The sequence below is a fragment of the Gopherus evgoodei genome, chromosome 3, assembly GCF_007399415.2.
Source record: "Gopherus evgoodei ecotype Sinaloan lineage chromosome 3, rGopEvg1_v1.p, whole genome shotgun sequence".
NCBI classification, from domain to species: Eukaryota; Metazoa; Chordata; order Testudines; family Testudinidae; genus Gopherus; species Gopherus evgoodei.
The window spans coordinates 101,316,279-101,333,686 of NC_044324.1; the positions used below are offsets into that span (position 1 = coordinate 101,316,279).

General features: G+C 45.5%; 1 protein-coding gene across 7 annotated transcripts in view; it reads right to left on the minus strand.

Moving 5' to 3' along the window:
* Positions 1 to 17,408, minus strand: part of FAM184A (family with sequence similarity 184 member A) — a 186,664-nt gene that overhangs the window by 111,291 nt on the left and 57,965 nt on the right. For all 7 annotated transcript variants that reach the window (XR_003999579.1, XM_030556200.1, XM_030556202.1 and 4 more), the window contains exon 3: positions 13,721 to 13,856. Coding sequence is in view for 6 of the 7 variants with exons in the window: in XM_030556200.1 (XP_030412060.1) it covers positions 13,721 to 13,856 (136 nt within the window). In the remaining variant the exon portion in view is untranslated. The remainder of the gene's footprint in view (positions 1 to 13,720; positions 13,857 to 17,408) is intronic.

The window sequence follows — 17,408 nt, forward strand, 5'->3', positions numbered from 1 at the left end:
TCTGCTGAGGTGATCTGCCAGAGTGTTCTGATCTCCTGGAAGAAAGGACACTACCAGATCGAGCGAGTGGGCTATGCAAAAGTCCCAGAGCTGAATGGCTTCCTGACAAAGGAGGGAGGAGCGTGCGCCACCCTGCTTGTTTATGCAAAATATGGCCATTGTGTTGTCCGTGAACACTGATACACAACAGCCTTGGAGATGCTCTCGAAACACCTGGCACGCTAGACGAACTGCCCTCAGCTCCCGCACATTAATGTGTTCTTGAGCTGACCAGAGACCTTGAGTGCAGAGGCCCTGGAGGTGGGCACCCCAACCCAGAGATGATGCAACCATGGTTAAGGCCATCGAAGGTTGCGGTGGGTGGAATGGCATCCTTGCACAAACTAGTGTGGGAGTCAGCCACCAGGTTAGAGAGCCTAAAACATTCGGGGGAACAGTGAGTATCGAGTCCAGGCTGTCCCGGCCGGCCAGTTATGAGGCAAGCCAAGTTTGAAATCGACGGAGGCGTAGCCTGGCGTGTTTGGTCACGAAGGTGCAGGCAGCCATGTGACTCAGTAGGCTGAGACAAGCACAAGCCGGTGTTGTCGGAAAGGTTTGGAGGCCTTGAATAATTGTAGCCATCGCCTGAAAACGAGGCTGCAGCAGGCAGGCTCTGGCCAGAGTGGAGTCCAGAATCACCCCGATGAAGTGTATTCTCTGCGTTGGTATCAGAGTAGACTTCTCTTGTTCATCATGAGGCCTAGGCTCCTGAAGAGGTCTTTGACGATGTACAGGTGATGTCTCACTTGTGACTCGAAAGTCCCTCGAATGAGCCAATCGTTGAGATACGGGTAAACGTGTACCCGATGATGTCAGAGGGAGGCGGCGACTATGGCCATGCATTTTGTGAATACTCACAGAGCCGTAGAAAGGCCAAATGGAAGGACCGTGAACTGAAAATGTTGATCGTTGACCACAAAACGGAGGTGCCGTCTGTGTGGCGGGTAAATCACGATGCGGAAATACGCATCCTTCATATCGAGGGAGGCGTAGCAGTCTCCAGGATCCAAAGACAGCATAATGGTCCCCAGGGATACCATGCAGAACTTCAACTTTATCATGAATTTGTTGAGTCCTCGCAGGTCTAGGATCACTCATAGACCTCCCTTTGCCTTGGGGATTAGGAAGTATCGGAAATAAAACCCCTTGCCCCTCAGGTCTTTTGGTATCTCCTCTACGGCTCCAATGGTTAGGAGCGACTGGACCTCTTGTAAGAGGAATTGCTCACGAGAGGGGTCCCTGAAGAGGGACGAGGAAGGAGGGTGAGAAGGTGAGGTTGAAACAAACTGAAGGTGGTATCCCAACTCCACTGTGAGCAGGACCTAACGATCCCAAGTTAGGTGGGGAGGAAATGGGAGAGGCGGTTGTAAAAGGGAGGAGAAGGATCCAGAAAAACAACTAGTGGGCCGTCCTCGGGTGTCCCATCAAAAGTTCTGTTTGGGCCCTGCCGGTGGTTTGGGGGGGGGGGGCCCTGATTTTGCCCCGCTTGGGGGCCAGACTGCCTCCATCAATTCCCTCGGCCACGACTTCTGCTGAAGTCCTGTCATGGCCTAGGCGGGCTAAGCACGGTGAGGCTGGGGCCGGAAGGTCCTGCGTTGGGTCACTGGTGTGTGCATCCCCAGTGAGTGCATTATTACATGACTGTCCTTCAGACTTCGTAATCTGGGATCAGTCTTGTCTGAGAAGAGCCTCTGGCCTTCAACGGGCAAGTCCTGAATAGTTTGTTGTAATTCAGGTGGAAGGCCTGATACCTGGAGCCAGGAGATACGCCTCATCATCACTCCTGATGCCAGAGTCCTGGCCGCAGAGTCCACTGCGTCCAGAGAAGCTTGGAGGGAGGTTCTCGCCGCCTTCTTACCCTCCTCAAGTAGGGCTTAAATTCCTGGCGGGACTCCTGGGGAAGACGCTCCGTAAACTTCCCCAAAGACGTCCACGTGTTATAGTTATACCTTCTTAGGAGGGCTTGCTGGTTTGCCACCCTAAGTTGAAGGCCCCCAGCCGAATATATTTTGCGGCTTAGGAGGTCCATGCGCCTAGCCTCCTTGGGAGCAGGAGCTTGCTGGCCATGATACTCCCTCTTGTTTACCAATTGAACTACTAGCGAGCAAGGTAGATGTATGTAGAGATATTTGTACTCCTTGGAGGGTACCATGTATTTTCTCTCTACTCCCCTGGCTGTGGGGGGAAGGGTGGGGATTGCCAAATGGTGTCCGTGTTTGCTTGAATAGTGTGGATAAACACAGGGCCACTCTAGTAAGTGCGTCTGCAGATAGGATGTCCACTACAGGGGTCCTCTATTTCAGGGACCTCCTCCATCTGCAGATTCATATTCTGCGCCACCCGTCTCAAGAGATCTTGATGTGCCCTTAGGTCAACTGGGGGAGGGCCGGAGGAGGATGTTCCTGCCACAGCCTTGTCTGGCGAGGAGGAAAGGAGAGGCCAGGGACAAGAAGGTCCTGTGGGGGCTCCTGTTCTTGAGGAGCGGAGTCAGACTCCGATAGGATCTGATTGTCTGCAAGTGGTACCAAAGCCTCATCTGTACCCATGGGGGTGGGGGCTTATGGTTGCCTCTGGTGCCCGGTGTTGTGACGGGGCAGACCATGGTGCAACTGAGGGAACACCCTGGGCTTGGTGGTACGCCCATGGTGTCCAGAAAGACAACTGATGGGGCCCTTGCTCGTGGCTCTGGCTCTCATGAAACATATGGCTGGGGACATCTGAGTCACGATCCTGTGGATAGGAAATGCTACCAGCCTATGATGACACTGAGATGTGTCTTGACAGCCAAGGCGGTGCTAATAGACCCTGAGAGGGAGCCACGTCTCGGGTTGGTCTTTCCTGGGACGGCACCGGGAGTTGTAACGGTACCGCAAGGGAGACCGGGACCTATGACCGAAGCGGTGCCAGAAGGTCGACTGGGATCTTGAGTCCCTTTGCCTGGAGCGGCTGCGAGATGCGCAGTGCCATGAATGGTGCTGGGAGTCGGATCAGTACTGTGAGTATCTGGCAGGTGAACGAGAGGCTGAGTGGTGCCGCGAGTGCGACCGGTTCCGCAATGGAGAGCGATGCTGGGACTGCGAGCTGCGTTGGGACCGGGATTGTCGGTGGGACCGAGATTGTCGGCAGTACCAAGATCTTGAATGACGTCTCTCGGCGGCTCCCATGGAGGGCGGCCTCAGCAAGGCAGTCTTGCCAATAGATTGGATGACCCACATCGATGGTGCTGGAGGTTGAGACAGCGCGGTCTCCATCATCGCGATCAACTCCCGTGCCGTGGAGAAGGTCTCCAGCGTGTATGGGAGAGTGAGCTCGACCACGGCATGAGCCGGGGAGCTTTTGGGCACCGGACTCAACGTCCCCTGTGGGACCAGAATCAACAGTGCCGCAGCAGATGACAGTGCCGGGCGATCTGTCGTTGATGGGCGCTCCTTCTGTGGTGTGAGTGGTGCTGGAGCACTGTGTTGCTTCCTGAGCCGCAGGGACAGGAAGCAGTGCCGAGCAGACGTCCGTGCCAGTCAGGGTTGGTGCCGTGGCTCCTTCGCGGTACCAGAGCAGTCCGGAGCCGAAGGAGCACTCCTCACAGATGGAGGTTGAGCGCTCGGTACTGGCGTTGCAGGGCTAAGTGTTGCCCTCCATGAGGAGCTGTTTCAGTCGAAAGGCCCGCTCCTTCTTCGTCCTCGGTTTAAATAACTTACAGATGCGACACTTTTCAGGAAGGTGGGATTCCCCTAGGCACTTGAGGCAGGAGTCGTGGGGATTCCCTATTGGCATTGGCTTTTGCAGGCTGAACACGGTTTGAATTCCGGTGACCTGGGCATGAGCCCAGCACCGGGGTGGAGGAAAGGGGCTAATCCCTGATCCCCCCTCAACTAAATGCACTAACTATACATATACACAACAACTAACACTAACTACAACTGTAAAACTCGAACTATAAACACAATTAACAGTAAAGAACAATGAGTAAGCTAGGGAAGTGGAGATCAGCAAAGCCACGCTCCACAGTTCCAATGACCGTCACGGGCGGTAAGAAGGAACTGAAGGGCCGTTGGGTCAGCAGGGGCATATATCCGGCGCCATAACGGCGCCACTCCAGGGGGCGACCCAGCCGACCCATCGAGTGTTGCTAGGGTAAAAATCTTCCGACGAATGTGCACGCAGCGCGTGCACACCTAATTGGAATTGATATGAGCAAGCACTCGAAGAAGAATAAAAACTTTTGGCGACTTCTTGGCAGTTAAGGAATGAAGTTTTGCCTCATCCGAATGACAATGAGTTGTAGAAAAGAATACTGGTAAGTTATTGAGCTGAGTCAGATTAAAGTCTATTTTAACTTTGGGAGGGAATTTAGGATGCAGATGGGGCACTTTTTCCCTGTAAAAGACAGTGAATGGTGGGTCAGCCATGAGGATCTGTAACTTGCTTACAGTTCTAGCAGATGTGCTTGCTATAATGAAGGCTGTTCTGACTGAAAGGAGAATTAAGTAACCCCACTGGCTCAATGGGCGTTTCTTGAATGGAGTAAGTACTAGGTTAAGCTCCCATGTCAGAGTTACCTCTGTACTGGATGTCATAAACAGATAAGATAGTACTTTATATCTCTTTGACTATAAAGGGTTAACAAGTTCAGTAAGCCTGGCTGTCACCTGACCAGAGGACCAATCAGGAGACAGGATACTTTAAAATGCTGAGGGAGGGAAGTTTGTGTGTGTCCTGTTAGTGGTTTGGTTGTTGCTCACTCTGGGGGCTCACAGGGATCAGACGTGCAACCAGGTTTCTCTCCAATCTCTCCAATACAGGCTCTTATAATTTCAGACTAGTGAGTACTAGGTAGATAAAGCGAGTTAGGCTTATGGTTGTTTTCTTTATTTGCAAACGTGTATTTGGTTGGAAAAAGTTCAAATGTGTATTTGGCTGAAAGGAGTTCAAATTGGTATTTTGCTGAAAAGATTTTAATTTGTACTTATATACTTAGGCTGGGAGAGTATTCCCAGTGTCTATAGCTGAAAGACCCTGTACCTATTACATTTTAAATTTACAAAGATAATTTTTACTGTTTTTCTTTCTTTTATTGAAAGCTTTTCTTGTTTAAGAACCTGACTGTTTTTTTATTCTGGTGTGAGACCCCAGGGGACGGGGTCTGGATTCACCAGGGAATTGGTGGGGAGAAAGGAGGGAAGGGGGAGAGAGAGGCTAATTTCTTTCTGTGTCAGGATTACTCTCTCTCTCAGGAAGAGTCTGGGAGGGGGAAGAGAGAAGGAGGGGGGGAAGGAGCATTTTCCTCTCTGTTTTAAGATTCAAGGAGTTTGAATCACAGTGATCTTCCAGGGTAACCCAGGGAGGGGAAGTCTGGGAGAGGCAACGGTGAGGGAAAGAGTTTACTTTCCTTGTGTTAAGATCCAGAGGATCTGGGTCTTGGGGGTCCCCGGGCCAGGTTTTGGGGGGACCAGAGTGTACCAGGCATTGGAATTCCTGATTGGTGGCAGCGCTACAGGTTCTAAGCTGGTAATTGAGCTTAGAGGAATTCATGCTGGTACCCCATCTCTTGGACGCTAAGGTTCAGAGTGGGGTATTATACCATGACACTGGAGGAAAATGTTTACTCATAGACTCAGACTTTAGGGTCAGAAGGGACCAATATGATCATCTAGTCTGACCTCCTGCACAAAGCAGGCCACAGAACCCTACCCATCCACTTCTATAACAAAACCCTAACCTATGTCCGAGTTACTGAAGTCTTCAAATTGTGGTTTGAAGACCTCAAGCTGCAGAGAATCCACCAGCAAGTGACCCATGCCCCACGCTGCAGAGGAAGGCGAAAAACCTCCAGAGCTTGTGCCAATCTGCCCCGGAGGAAAATTCCTTCGCAACCCCAAATATGGCAATCAGCTAAACCCTGAGCATGTGGGCAAGACTCACCAGCCAGCACTCAGGAAAGAATTCTCTGCAGTAACTCAGATCCCATCCCATCCAACATCCCATCACCACTATTCCTTTCATGAACCTCTTAGCTGTGTCATGTGTGAATTTAGTCTTATTATCAATAAATGCATGGTGTGCAGAAAGGGCTGCTAAGTGGACTTTCAAGAATGATATAGAAAGAGTTCTAATCACTTTAAATGAAGGAGGTATTCAAGTACAGAGTACTCAGAATATGTTTCTGAATCCATATTGTTAGTATTGGCCCAGATTAAAAATCTTTTCCATTTGAAATCATAGCATCTGAGAGTTGACTGTTTTCTGGAATTTATCCAGACACAAGAAAGTTCAAGAGACGGGGACTTTTCTAGGTTTGTCACAATCCTATGGTCCATGCTGTCAAGTGCAGAGAGTGGGGTCCAGCTGGTAAATCCATCTGTTCTGTTGGGTCAGTAGATCTGTGGTTAGTGGAAGAGACCGATAGTTCCCTCTGAACAGATGAAGAAGATCTGGAAACACTGGTTGCCTCACCTGTATTGCGGCAATCAAGGTTATTCTTGTTTTGTCCGTCTTATTCTTCTTATGACTCAGAGAGAATAAATGGGGGAAAAGGTATAAAGGAGACCTATTTCTCAGTCAAGCAGAAATGCATCTGATATGGATTGGATTTCTACTCCAGTTCTTGAACAAAACCTTGGGCATTATGAATTGTATCTGCTTGCAAATAAGTCTATATCTGGATAGCTCCAAAGACAGAATATCTCATTTACTACTAAGATTTTGTGACCATTTGTACTGTTCAGTTCTGTCTCAGCTCAACTGGTCTGCAAGACTGTTGACTTTGCCCATGAGATGTAGGGCTGTATGGTAGACATGGTGCTGGATGCACCAGTTCAACAGTGCCACTGTTTCTCTACACAGTTGGCTGGAGTGGGCCCCTTGTTTGCTCACACAGAACACTGCGGCTGTCTCTATTGCTACATGGATGAGTTTGCCTTGCAGATGAGGAGAAAAGATTTGAAATAAAATGGAATGCTCTTAATTTTAGCATTTGCAGAGTCCCTTTGACTGGTTCTGATAGCCATGGACAGTCAGGTAGTACAAGGGAGCTCCCCATCCCAAGTATAAAATGTTTGAGGTAATCATAGTCAACAAAGCTGGGGGGCTGAACGTTACTCCTTCAAAACACTGTGATGCTGAATCAACCAACCAAACAACGATGGTACCTCTTTCCAAACTGTCAGTTTGGAGAACATGCTGTCCAAATTTGGAAGATAATTCTTTTCTAGCCAATTCTCATCTTGAGGCTGATACTTGACTGAAAGGACTTCTTGTGGAGTCTTTGCTGCCATCAAGATATTCATAAATCCTCCTTCTGGATGGAAGATTATGGCTTTTCAAGAATCCAGAATTCCCCAATAAACTGGATTGACTATGCAGGAGTTGTGATAAAATCACAAGTTTATTCTGAGTCTCAGTTTCTGAAGAGGGATCATGTCTGGACTATAACTGTTAAAAGGTCCTCCCTGAGAGAATACACTGATGAATCAATTGTCTACATAGAAATAAATGTGACTGGCCTGTCACCTTAGATGTGCTGCTGCTGCAGACAGACACTTTGTGACTACTCACGTGCACCTGAGAAGAGAAAAAGGAGCACTCTATAGTGGAAGCGGTCCTCTCGTATGATGAAATGAAAGTATTTGTAATGTGAAGGTCTGATAATTCTAAAATACGCTTAAAAACTGAGAGATCCAAGCCAATCTTGGGTGGATATGCAGGAGATAATTGATGCTAGGGTTAACACAAAGAATTTGAACTCCCTGATTAATAAATTGAATTTTCACAGGTCTAAAGTAGGCAGAAGGTCTCCATCTTTCTTTGGGATCAGAAAGTATCTGGACTAGAAACCCTTTCCATGGAATTCCCTTGAATTCTTCTGCATGGCTCCTTGCTTACATTAGAGACTGAATTTCTGTTCCTAACAGATTCTCACAAAAAGATCCCTGAAGAGAGAAGGGACAAGAGGATTGGTGGGAGGTATTGTGTTGAACTGAATAGAATAAATTTTCTATATAATTTCAGAATCCAACTGTCCGTTGTGAAAGCATGCCAGATGTTGAAGGAGTGGGAAAGTCTTTTTTTCCAAAAGTGGGGAAGAAGGTGGTTGGATAAAGGTTGATCTGATGCTCTTGGGTGTCTCGGCGAATGTGAGGTCTAAGCCCTACTGTGAAAGACAAGGAAACTATTTATTTACCCTTTGTACAAAATTTAATTTTTTTTCTCCTCTGTAGCTGTTGCTAAGATGATGGTTGCTTGAACTGCCATCTCTGCCTGGAGTAGGATAATGAGGAAGATGAATATTGTGGTTTATGATATTTAAAGGCAGGAATATCAAACCTTCTTCTGGATGGCTGGTAGACCCCTTGATAGTAGTTGTGGATCTCAGTACCCTTCCACTTTTCTAGGATTTCATCCATTCCTGAACTCAACAGACCATCTCCCAGGATGGAAGGTTTTCCACACATGTTCTCATCTCTCATACAAGGCCAGATGATCTCAGCCATGAATATCACCTTAATGTTATTGCTGAAGTTGCTGCCCCGGCTTCTGCATCACAGAAGTCAAATGAGCACATCTGCAATAAACCCAGGGGCAGTTCCAGGCACCAGCATGCCAAGCGCGTGCCTGGGGCGACAAGCCACAGGGGGCGCTCTGCTGGTTGCTGCGAGGGTGGCAGGCTGGTTGCCTTTGGCGGCATGCCTGCAGAGGGTCTGCTGGTCCTGCGGCTTTGGCGGATCTCCCATGCTCGGGGCACGAAAATACCTAGAGCCGCCCCTGAATAAACCTCCCAACACGGGAGAGTGGATTTCATGGCTTTTGCCAGCTTCTTCTGGTCTCTAGGAAGGGATCTGGCAAAGCTGGCCAGGAACCAGTACCACCTTGGAGAGAAGATGGACATTCTGACTTGATAATTAGAAAACCTAATGCCAAGTGAAACAGATGAGAAGACCTTTCTGCCTAAGCTGTCAAGCTATTTCCCGTTTCTGTTTGACAGGGTTGGGTGTACTTATCCTCCTTTTTCTCTTTGGACAGCTACAGCAACCACCAGTGAATTAAGAGCTGAATGTGTGTGGAAAAGTGAAACCCCTTCATACTATAGTTAATAACACTTGTCCAACACTTTTTTAAAACATAACTTGACCCAGTTCAGGATGTGATTATTTTCTCTCGATCAGTTGCAATAAACCTTCCAACATAGGAGAATGATTTTATTGATGGAAGGAGATCCCAAAATATTGAATACAGGATGAAAGGTCTCTTTCACTGTGAAAGATATCTTCAGTGTTGTGCCTATTCTTTCTAGCATTTCATGGAAATGAATAGCATCTTCTGATTAAGGAGATGAGGAGATTCCCTCCCCCACCCCAACACACACACAAATATTATCATCAGGAGATATCTGATTGTCTGGTTCCATGTTGGCATCCTGGAATTCAGTGGAACCTCCTGTTTCGTATTCTAACATGTCAGGGACAAACATGGGAGAAGGGTCTCTTTAAAGTGGAGATGCAGACAGAGCTGGACGAATTGGACCGTAAGGAAAGTAAGGAAGGTGAAAACCAGTAAGGTCATCTAACCAAGAGAGGATGTTCCTGCCACAGCCTTGTCTGGCGAGGAGAAGAGGAGGGCCAAGGGAGGTATATAACATTCTCTTTAGTATTCAGTGTCAGACTATCATAATACCATGTAGCATAAAGGTGTTCCCTTTGTCTAAACAATCTGTATATGGTGACAGTATAATGTTTTCTAGTGTGTGTGATCCACCCCCCAGGAAGGACAGGAGGTGGCAAATTAACAGGTCTATCTTAGCCTTCGTCATTATCTGATTGTGGATCCAAATGTGGATCTGACGTAGCTCAAACTAGAGACAGTACTGGCCTTGGTAAGTACAATATAAAAAATGATGAGGGACAGTTCCCTGGAGTAGGTGTATGGGGGGAGGGAGCCAAACCTGAAGGGAAATCTGTAACTGAGCAGGGATGTTTCTTTTCTTTCCAAGTGAAGACAAGGGAGTAAGGATATCAGAGTCTTCAGTTCTTCTTTTAATTTCCCCCAAGAGTATGGTTCTGCAGGTCTGGTTTATTATGTACTTGGACCACTACTGTAATAGTGGAAGTGGATGGTGCCGAGGAGTCTGGTGTGCCTCCACTAATATTTTTTGGAACTGTCACATGCATGGAATTGAGGTATGATGCTTTGTTTGGGATTGATAATCACCATGAACCTTTGGTTTTGGCCTGAGTTCCGAAGATGGTCTTGGAACGGAGGCCATGAGATCCAAGGGGTCCCAGTGTGCAGACAGACTCTGTTAACAGACAGACACAGATACCTGCAGGGCCTGTTGCTTCCTTGCTGGGGACTGGAGATGACAGATCTGAAGGACTGCATTCCTGAGGTGTGGTTCTGCTAACGGAGGCTGACACCAGCAGGGGCCCGCTTTGTTGCGCCAACAAATCTGATGACTGTGGATTCTTTGGTACCGTGATTTTAGATTTTCACTCTGGTAGCAGAATGCCTTGGACAGGATCTTATGCTGCTTTTAAGTCCCCAAAGGAGCTGGGGATAAAGTAGGCCTATCGGTACTCACGAATCCTACAGACTTGGAACTGTTTTTTTTCATTCCTTGTGAGATCTTGGGGTGAAAGTGGTGCAAATGGCATAACAAGATGAAGCATGACCTTTCCCCAAAGGTCATGCTTCATCATGGATGTCTGAAGCTGTAAACAGGGCCAGAGGCACACCTCATAAATCCTGGCTTTCTCCCTTTTGGATCTGCCATCAGCTGTGCACACCTCTGTTGGAGCACTGGAATGGACTAAAAAGAAATTAAAATTTAAATGCTAAATCTTATACTAACTGAGACCTAGCTAAGGCACTGAGACTTAAAAGTCGATGATTCCATATCAGACTGACCTGACGAAGTTCCTGGTCCATCTGCAACTGAGGTGGCTGGAGCACCACACCCCCTTTTACAGCCTCACCCTCAATGTCAGGAACAGTACAGGGAAAGGCAAGAGGTGCACGGCTATGCTCAGGCAGACTTTGCTATAAGAAATATCCACTGTCAGAGCTACATTGTTGGCACATCTCATAAGTAAGAATGTACAGAAGCCTTTGAATGCCCACTACACCCTTTGGAGTTTAAATGTATCTAAAGCTACAGTTAAATATGTTACTGAGTTCATTAAATCCACAGCGATGATCAACCCTGCAGATTCTATATGAAGACATTAAATGTTCAGGGCAATCACACTGATACATGTCCTTAAAACTCATTAAGGGCATTTTGTTTCATAAAACCAAATTAAAGTTCTTGAAAGTGTTTTCTGAATGTAGAGTTAATGGAATGCTCCTAGATTGCCCTTTGACTCAGATCACTTGGTAGTTTAGAATTTTGGCACCCAGCTTTGTTCACAGCACAGCACAGCACTGTTTCACTAGCTGAGAACTCTGAAGCAGATAATTTGTCCCAGTCTGGTCCCTTTGCATCAGTACAGCAATGCAAAGGATTCTGCCAGCACACAGGGAAGCCCAGTGGGCACAAAGCCAGCACAGCCCTGGGCACAAGGAGTTTGGGGACACGATGAGGAAGAAGAATGGCAACAAGATGCTGTGCTCCTGCTATCCTCAGTTAGAAGTGTTGCCAACTGGAGCAGATTAGAGCAGTCAGAAGACAGTCCAGGTTATGAAAGTGTTTGGTAATTGCTGCTCTGAAGAGATAAGAGGCAATACCCACTGGTCATTCATGATGTTCCTCAGAGATAATGAAAATGGAGAAGCCCATCATTCAGATGTCGTTGTCCACATCCGTCATGTAATTGTACATCTGGCATCAAAATCTTACTTTGATATATTTGTAGAATGCACCAGCTTTTGTCTGTTTCAGGATGCTCTAGGGCCGTAATATCTCTATATTTTATAGAGGAAAGGCGATATTTTTAAGAGGACCTTTGAAACAACAGTAATCCTTGTGACAGTCGTCAAAAGAATAGGATGAACTAGGCTTCCTGAACAATGATACAGTATTATTTTAGTTCTTGAGATCTCAGATTGTCTGTTCAAGGGTGTTACCTAAAAGAATCTTTTCTCCTTTAATGAGAGTGTCAATGAGACACTTCTTGGATTCAAACTCTGGCTCTCAGCTTCAAAGCCAATCTACTGATCAGATTGTGGGTAAGGAGATACCAGGAGAGGGAGGCCAGCTCAATACTGGCACCATAGAGAAAGATGAAAGCCAGAGGATCCTTTGGAACAGCTCTCCTCAAGATTTTAAGTCGAACGCCCAGCTTTCAGTTCTGTTATATAGGTCCTCAAAGGTGACAATGACCACTGCTGGAAGTTAAGATTTCCTCACCAGTCAGCTTTCAGCAAGATCAAAAATGTTGTAAGAGAGCCCCAAAGCTCATGCCAATTCTTAGAAAGCCCAAATAACCTAGATATGACTATAGGCAGAACAGGATTTGCATCTGGCCACTCTCAAGATTCCACAATAATTTCATTAATATTTTCACAAATGATATTGTGACAGATATTGCAACCCAATGCAGTATCTTTGTGGACCACGCCATACTATGTTTATGTATCACTATGAACCAATAATTGTATGCAATTCCAGTGGGGAAGGGTCACCCTAGCTCCTCCAGGAACCAAAACTAGTAGGGGGTGAGTATGGTGAATCAGAGAGGTACCACCCCCAAGGGAGGTATGTATATACTGGCTCAAACTGGGTTTTTCAGAGACCAACAGACACAGAAAGGGTTTTTGATATAAAAAGACTGAGTTTAAAATGACTCGAGGCCTTCTTTCTAATCCAGATATTCTGTTCAAGGGGGGCCCAAACCTTGTGGAAAGGTTGGAAAGACTTTGGGCTGCTAGAGCCCTATAAGACTGATGGGTATCTCCTTGCATGTTTAGTGTGTATTTAAATCGGTTAATTGTTTTTATGTTTTCCCTGTGATGCTTTTACCTTAAGAATAAATGAGCTTGCTTAGAAAGAGCTGCATGGTAACTTGTAATTGCTGGCAATACTCTGTTCTTAAACCTCAGAGAAAGCACGGCACAGGCATCAGCTGTTAGGCAGACTGGCTTGCTGGGGATATCGCAGACTAGGGCAGCGTGCTGTGCAGCCTTAAAACCCCTGGAAAGGAAACGAGTGGGACAGTGGTCCCTATCAGAGACAAGTGATGGTTGGACACCTGAGACCTGATTGGGCATACCTGGAGTGGATCATGACGTGAGGGGGAGGAGGGGGGAAATAGGTGAAGTTACCCTGAAACTGTGTGACAGGTATAAACATACCTCCCCTGCTTGTACCTAGCCTTGAAGAACCTCCTCTTGGGACTTTATGTCTTTATTGTCAAACAAATCCAGAATACACTTTCCTAAAGGTAGCATGATCTGACATTTTAATGAAAAACTGCCTTTGTCAAGAATTAGGCCACTTAATAAAAGTCAATTACTTTCAAAACATATTTAAAAATAGTATGAAGGCTTGTAAAGCAAATATAAATCTAACTACAACACATGTAACGTAATTAAAAAAAAAAAACAAGAAAAAGATTTTCAGAACTTTTTAGGGACAATGCAAAACTCTTCACAGACACTCTAGATCTGCATAATTTAAAATAGAAAAAATAACAGTATCATCCTAAATTAATATTTCAGGCTCATTTACATACAAAGTTAGGGACATACATACTGGCTTTGAGTACAAGATCTGTGGCCTGCTGCTGTAAGCGTTCCCTAGCAGCTGCTAGCTCACTTTCCACCTCCTTGTGTTTGCTTAACAATGATATCTCCTCCTCCTTGACATCATCTAGCTGTTTTTGAAGCACCTAAGGAAACATATAACATAATATTCATTAACACTACATAATAATGCTGTTAAATTTAACAAGCACGAATTTAAAGTATAAATACAGATAACATTTCAGTTTATAAGGCTTATTATTCATACAGAAAACAACACACATATTAACACAGTGTTATGAAGCAAGCTTCCTATTTCTATAAAGTGTACTCGATCTCTGTATCAAATTTAACAAACCTATATATAGGCATATGATTACAGTTTTTTTATAATTTTTATTATTGCCTCTGTAATCCACATTTAGATCCACAATCAAATAAAATCAGTGTGATTTAATCAGTCATTACATATTATGCATACAAAATGTATATTTACCCTTTTTCGAGGCTGAAGCCACGCTAGCTGACAGTCATAAAAAATGATTTCTAAAATAATTTTTTTGGGGGGCGGGGGGAAGCCACTTATACATGTTGTCTAAAGAGATTTTCAGTGGAAATAATAAAAAGCAATGTTAATGTAATCTTAAAATAGAAACTGTATATTACAGAAACGAATTATGGTTTCCATCACAACCATAACCTTATCCCCTTATGTATATGGATTATGAGAGGATCTTTCCTTACATAGCCATATAGCACTAGGCAAGATGAAATACTACACTGTTCAGATATATTCATTTTACCAATACCAGGTAACTATGTGGAAGTATATAAATATTTTATACACTAATCGTAATAAATACAAAAACCCTTTGTTAGAACATTAATAAAGTTACAAAATTAGGCACTCAGAAGTTAGGAAAGGCCAAAATTCATGAGCCTGTGCAAACTTAATCCAGACCACTTGTACATAAGCATTATGATACAGTCTTTAAATGCATGGTCCCATATGGAGAGGCAATTTACCTTGCACAATAACTTGAGTTCTTCAAGATGTGACTCACTGTGGGTGCTCGATATCAGCATGCATGTGCGCCTGTGATCAGAGATTTTCATCAGCTGCATCCACAGGTCCATTACTGCACCCTAAACACACTTGTGCTGTGTACGATGGGGAGGGGCAGACCCGCTGCCACTCCAGTTCTTTCTCAACGATGAAAGTCCAGCTAGACACTCCAATGCAGAGGGGAAGGAGGGCAGGTATTGGAGCACTCTTAGGGATACAGATCTCAAAAGAACTTAAGTTACTTAAATGGAGGTTATTTACCTGTGACTGGAAGTTCTTGGAATATGGGGTCTCTATTTGTATTCCACATGTGAGTACACCTGCACATCATGCACTTGAGCTTGGAGATTTTTAGTAAGCAGCGTCCGTTGGTCCTCATGTTTGCAGTTGTTCTCCTCATGCTCTGAACCGAGGATATAACGGGAAGTACGGACTGATGTTTCTCCAGTTCCGTCTTCTACCGTGAACCCGGTCATGATCCATAGATGAGAGGACAGAGGGCTGGTGGTGGAATACAGAAAAGGACCACACATCCCAAAGAACCTCCAGTTCCTGGTAAGTAACCTCTATTTCTTTTTCAAGTGATGATCCCTATGTGTATTCAACATGTGAGAGATTAATAAGCTGTAGTCAGTCAGGAGGTGGGTGCAAGAATGCAGATGGTATGGCTGTCCATAATACTGACGTCCCTGCACCTGTATCTGTAAAAGAGTATGGACCAATGCATAATGTGTTGTAAAGGTGTAGATGGAACGATACATAGCCACCCTACATATATCTATTAAGAGTACATCGTACAGAGATGCCGCAGAGGCTGCTTGTGCGCTGGTGGAATGGGCTCTCATCCTCTCTAGGGTGTCTTTGTAATTGCTTTCGTTCTCTGTAGGTAGAATGCCAGTGCCTGTTGGGCATCAAAGGAGTGAAATCTTCTCTCCATATCAGATGCACAAGGTTTTGAAAAAAAAATACTGGATGGTTTGATTCATGTGAAAGTCTGAAATTACTTTAGGGATCAATTTCAGGTGGAAACAAAGAAACTCACTCTTTTTGAAAAATGGTATATGATGGATCTCCCATGAGCGCTCCCAGCTCACTCATGCATCTGGCTGACGTAACAGCACTTAGGAAGACAACCTTCATCAAGAGATGGGAACTTACAACAGCTGCCTAATGCTTCAAAGGGAGGTCAGGTGAGAACTGAAAAGATGAAACTGAGATCCCATTGTGGTGTTAGAAGTTTCCCACCAGTGGTCAGCCTACAAGTCCCTTCAGGAATCTAGCAGTCACTTGATAAGTAAAGGTAGTGTGGCCCTCAACTGGAGGATGAAAAGTGCTCACTGCCATGAGGTGGATCCATAGGGAACTGATTAAGAAGCCCAACGTCTTCAGGCTGAGTAGGTAATCTAAAGTAACAGGGGATTCTAGCTGATTCTGTCAAAATAGCACATTATTTCCAAAGAGGAGAAATGTTTCCGTTTGGCTGAACAACATCTAATAGAATCCTTCCTGCTTTGAATGAGGATGGATTAGACCACTAGTGAACATGAGTATTCTACATTCAATGCCTATCCAAATATCAGGCCTTGAGTTGTAGAGGTCCTGCATTGGAGTGCCTAGTTACATTGTTATGTTGCACCAGAAGATCCAGAAATGATCAGATGTTGATAGCTGGACAGGTTCAAATCCTCCAGAGGTCCGAGAACCAGAACTGTCTTGGACAGTTGGGTGTAATGAGGATAACTTGAGCTCTGTCCTGACAAATCTTTCGCAGCACTTGTGGTCTTAGTGAGATGGGTGAGAAGGCATATATGAGATGGCCCTTCCAGGGTAGAAGGGCATCATTCTTCAAGCCTTGGCCAAGAGCTGCTCTGGAGCTGTGGATGGGGAAATTTTGTATTTGCTTGCGAGACAAAGAGGTCCAAGACAGCATTCCCAACTGCGTGAAGATCTTGTTCAGGATGGAATCATGAATCTCCCATTCATGTCTGTGGAAAAAGGTCTGCAGATTCTGTCTGTTAGGGAGTTCTGCGCTCCTAGTAGGTACACTGCTGAGAGGGTTATGTGGTTTCTGATATACCATTTTCAGAAGTAGACTGTCTCTACACACAGGAGAAAGGATTTTGTTCTCCCCATTTGTTTACATAGAAGACAGTCGTATTGTCTGACATTACTTGGATATGTTGGGACTGGATGAGTGGAAGTGTTGTGGGGCTAGTACACCCCCCCTCCCCTGTTTGGGGCAGGGGAGGGGCACATTACAGCCCCACAGCTGAGTCTGTAGCATTGCCTCTGGTCTTGGGGCTGTATGGCCTATAGACCAGAGTCAATGGCATGGCCATTGCTATCAGGGCAGTGTTGCCTATTGGCCAGAGTCAACAGCATGGCCCTGGCTATCAGAACCTGAGGAACCCTCTGTGGGATAGGTGAATGTCTATGTGAAAGTAAGTGTCTTATGTCAGCAGTTGTGAAACGTGCCCTCTTCCAGGGAGGGAATTACTGATGCAAATTTGACCATACAGAATTCTAATTTGAAGATGAATACATTTACTTGGCATAGATCAAGAATTGGTCTGCATCCCTCATTCTTTTTGGGGACTAGGAAATATGCACAGTAAAATCCCTTCCCTTAATG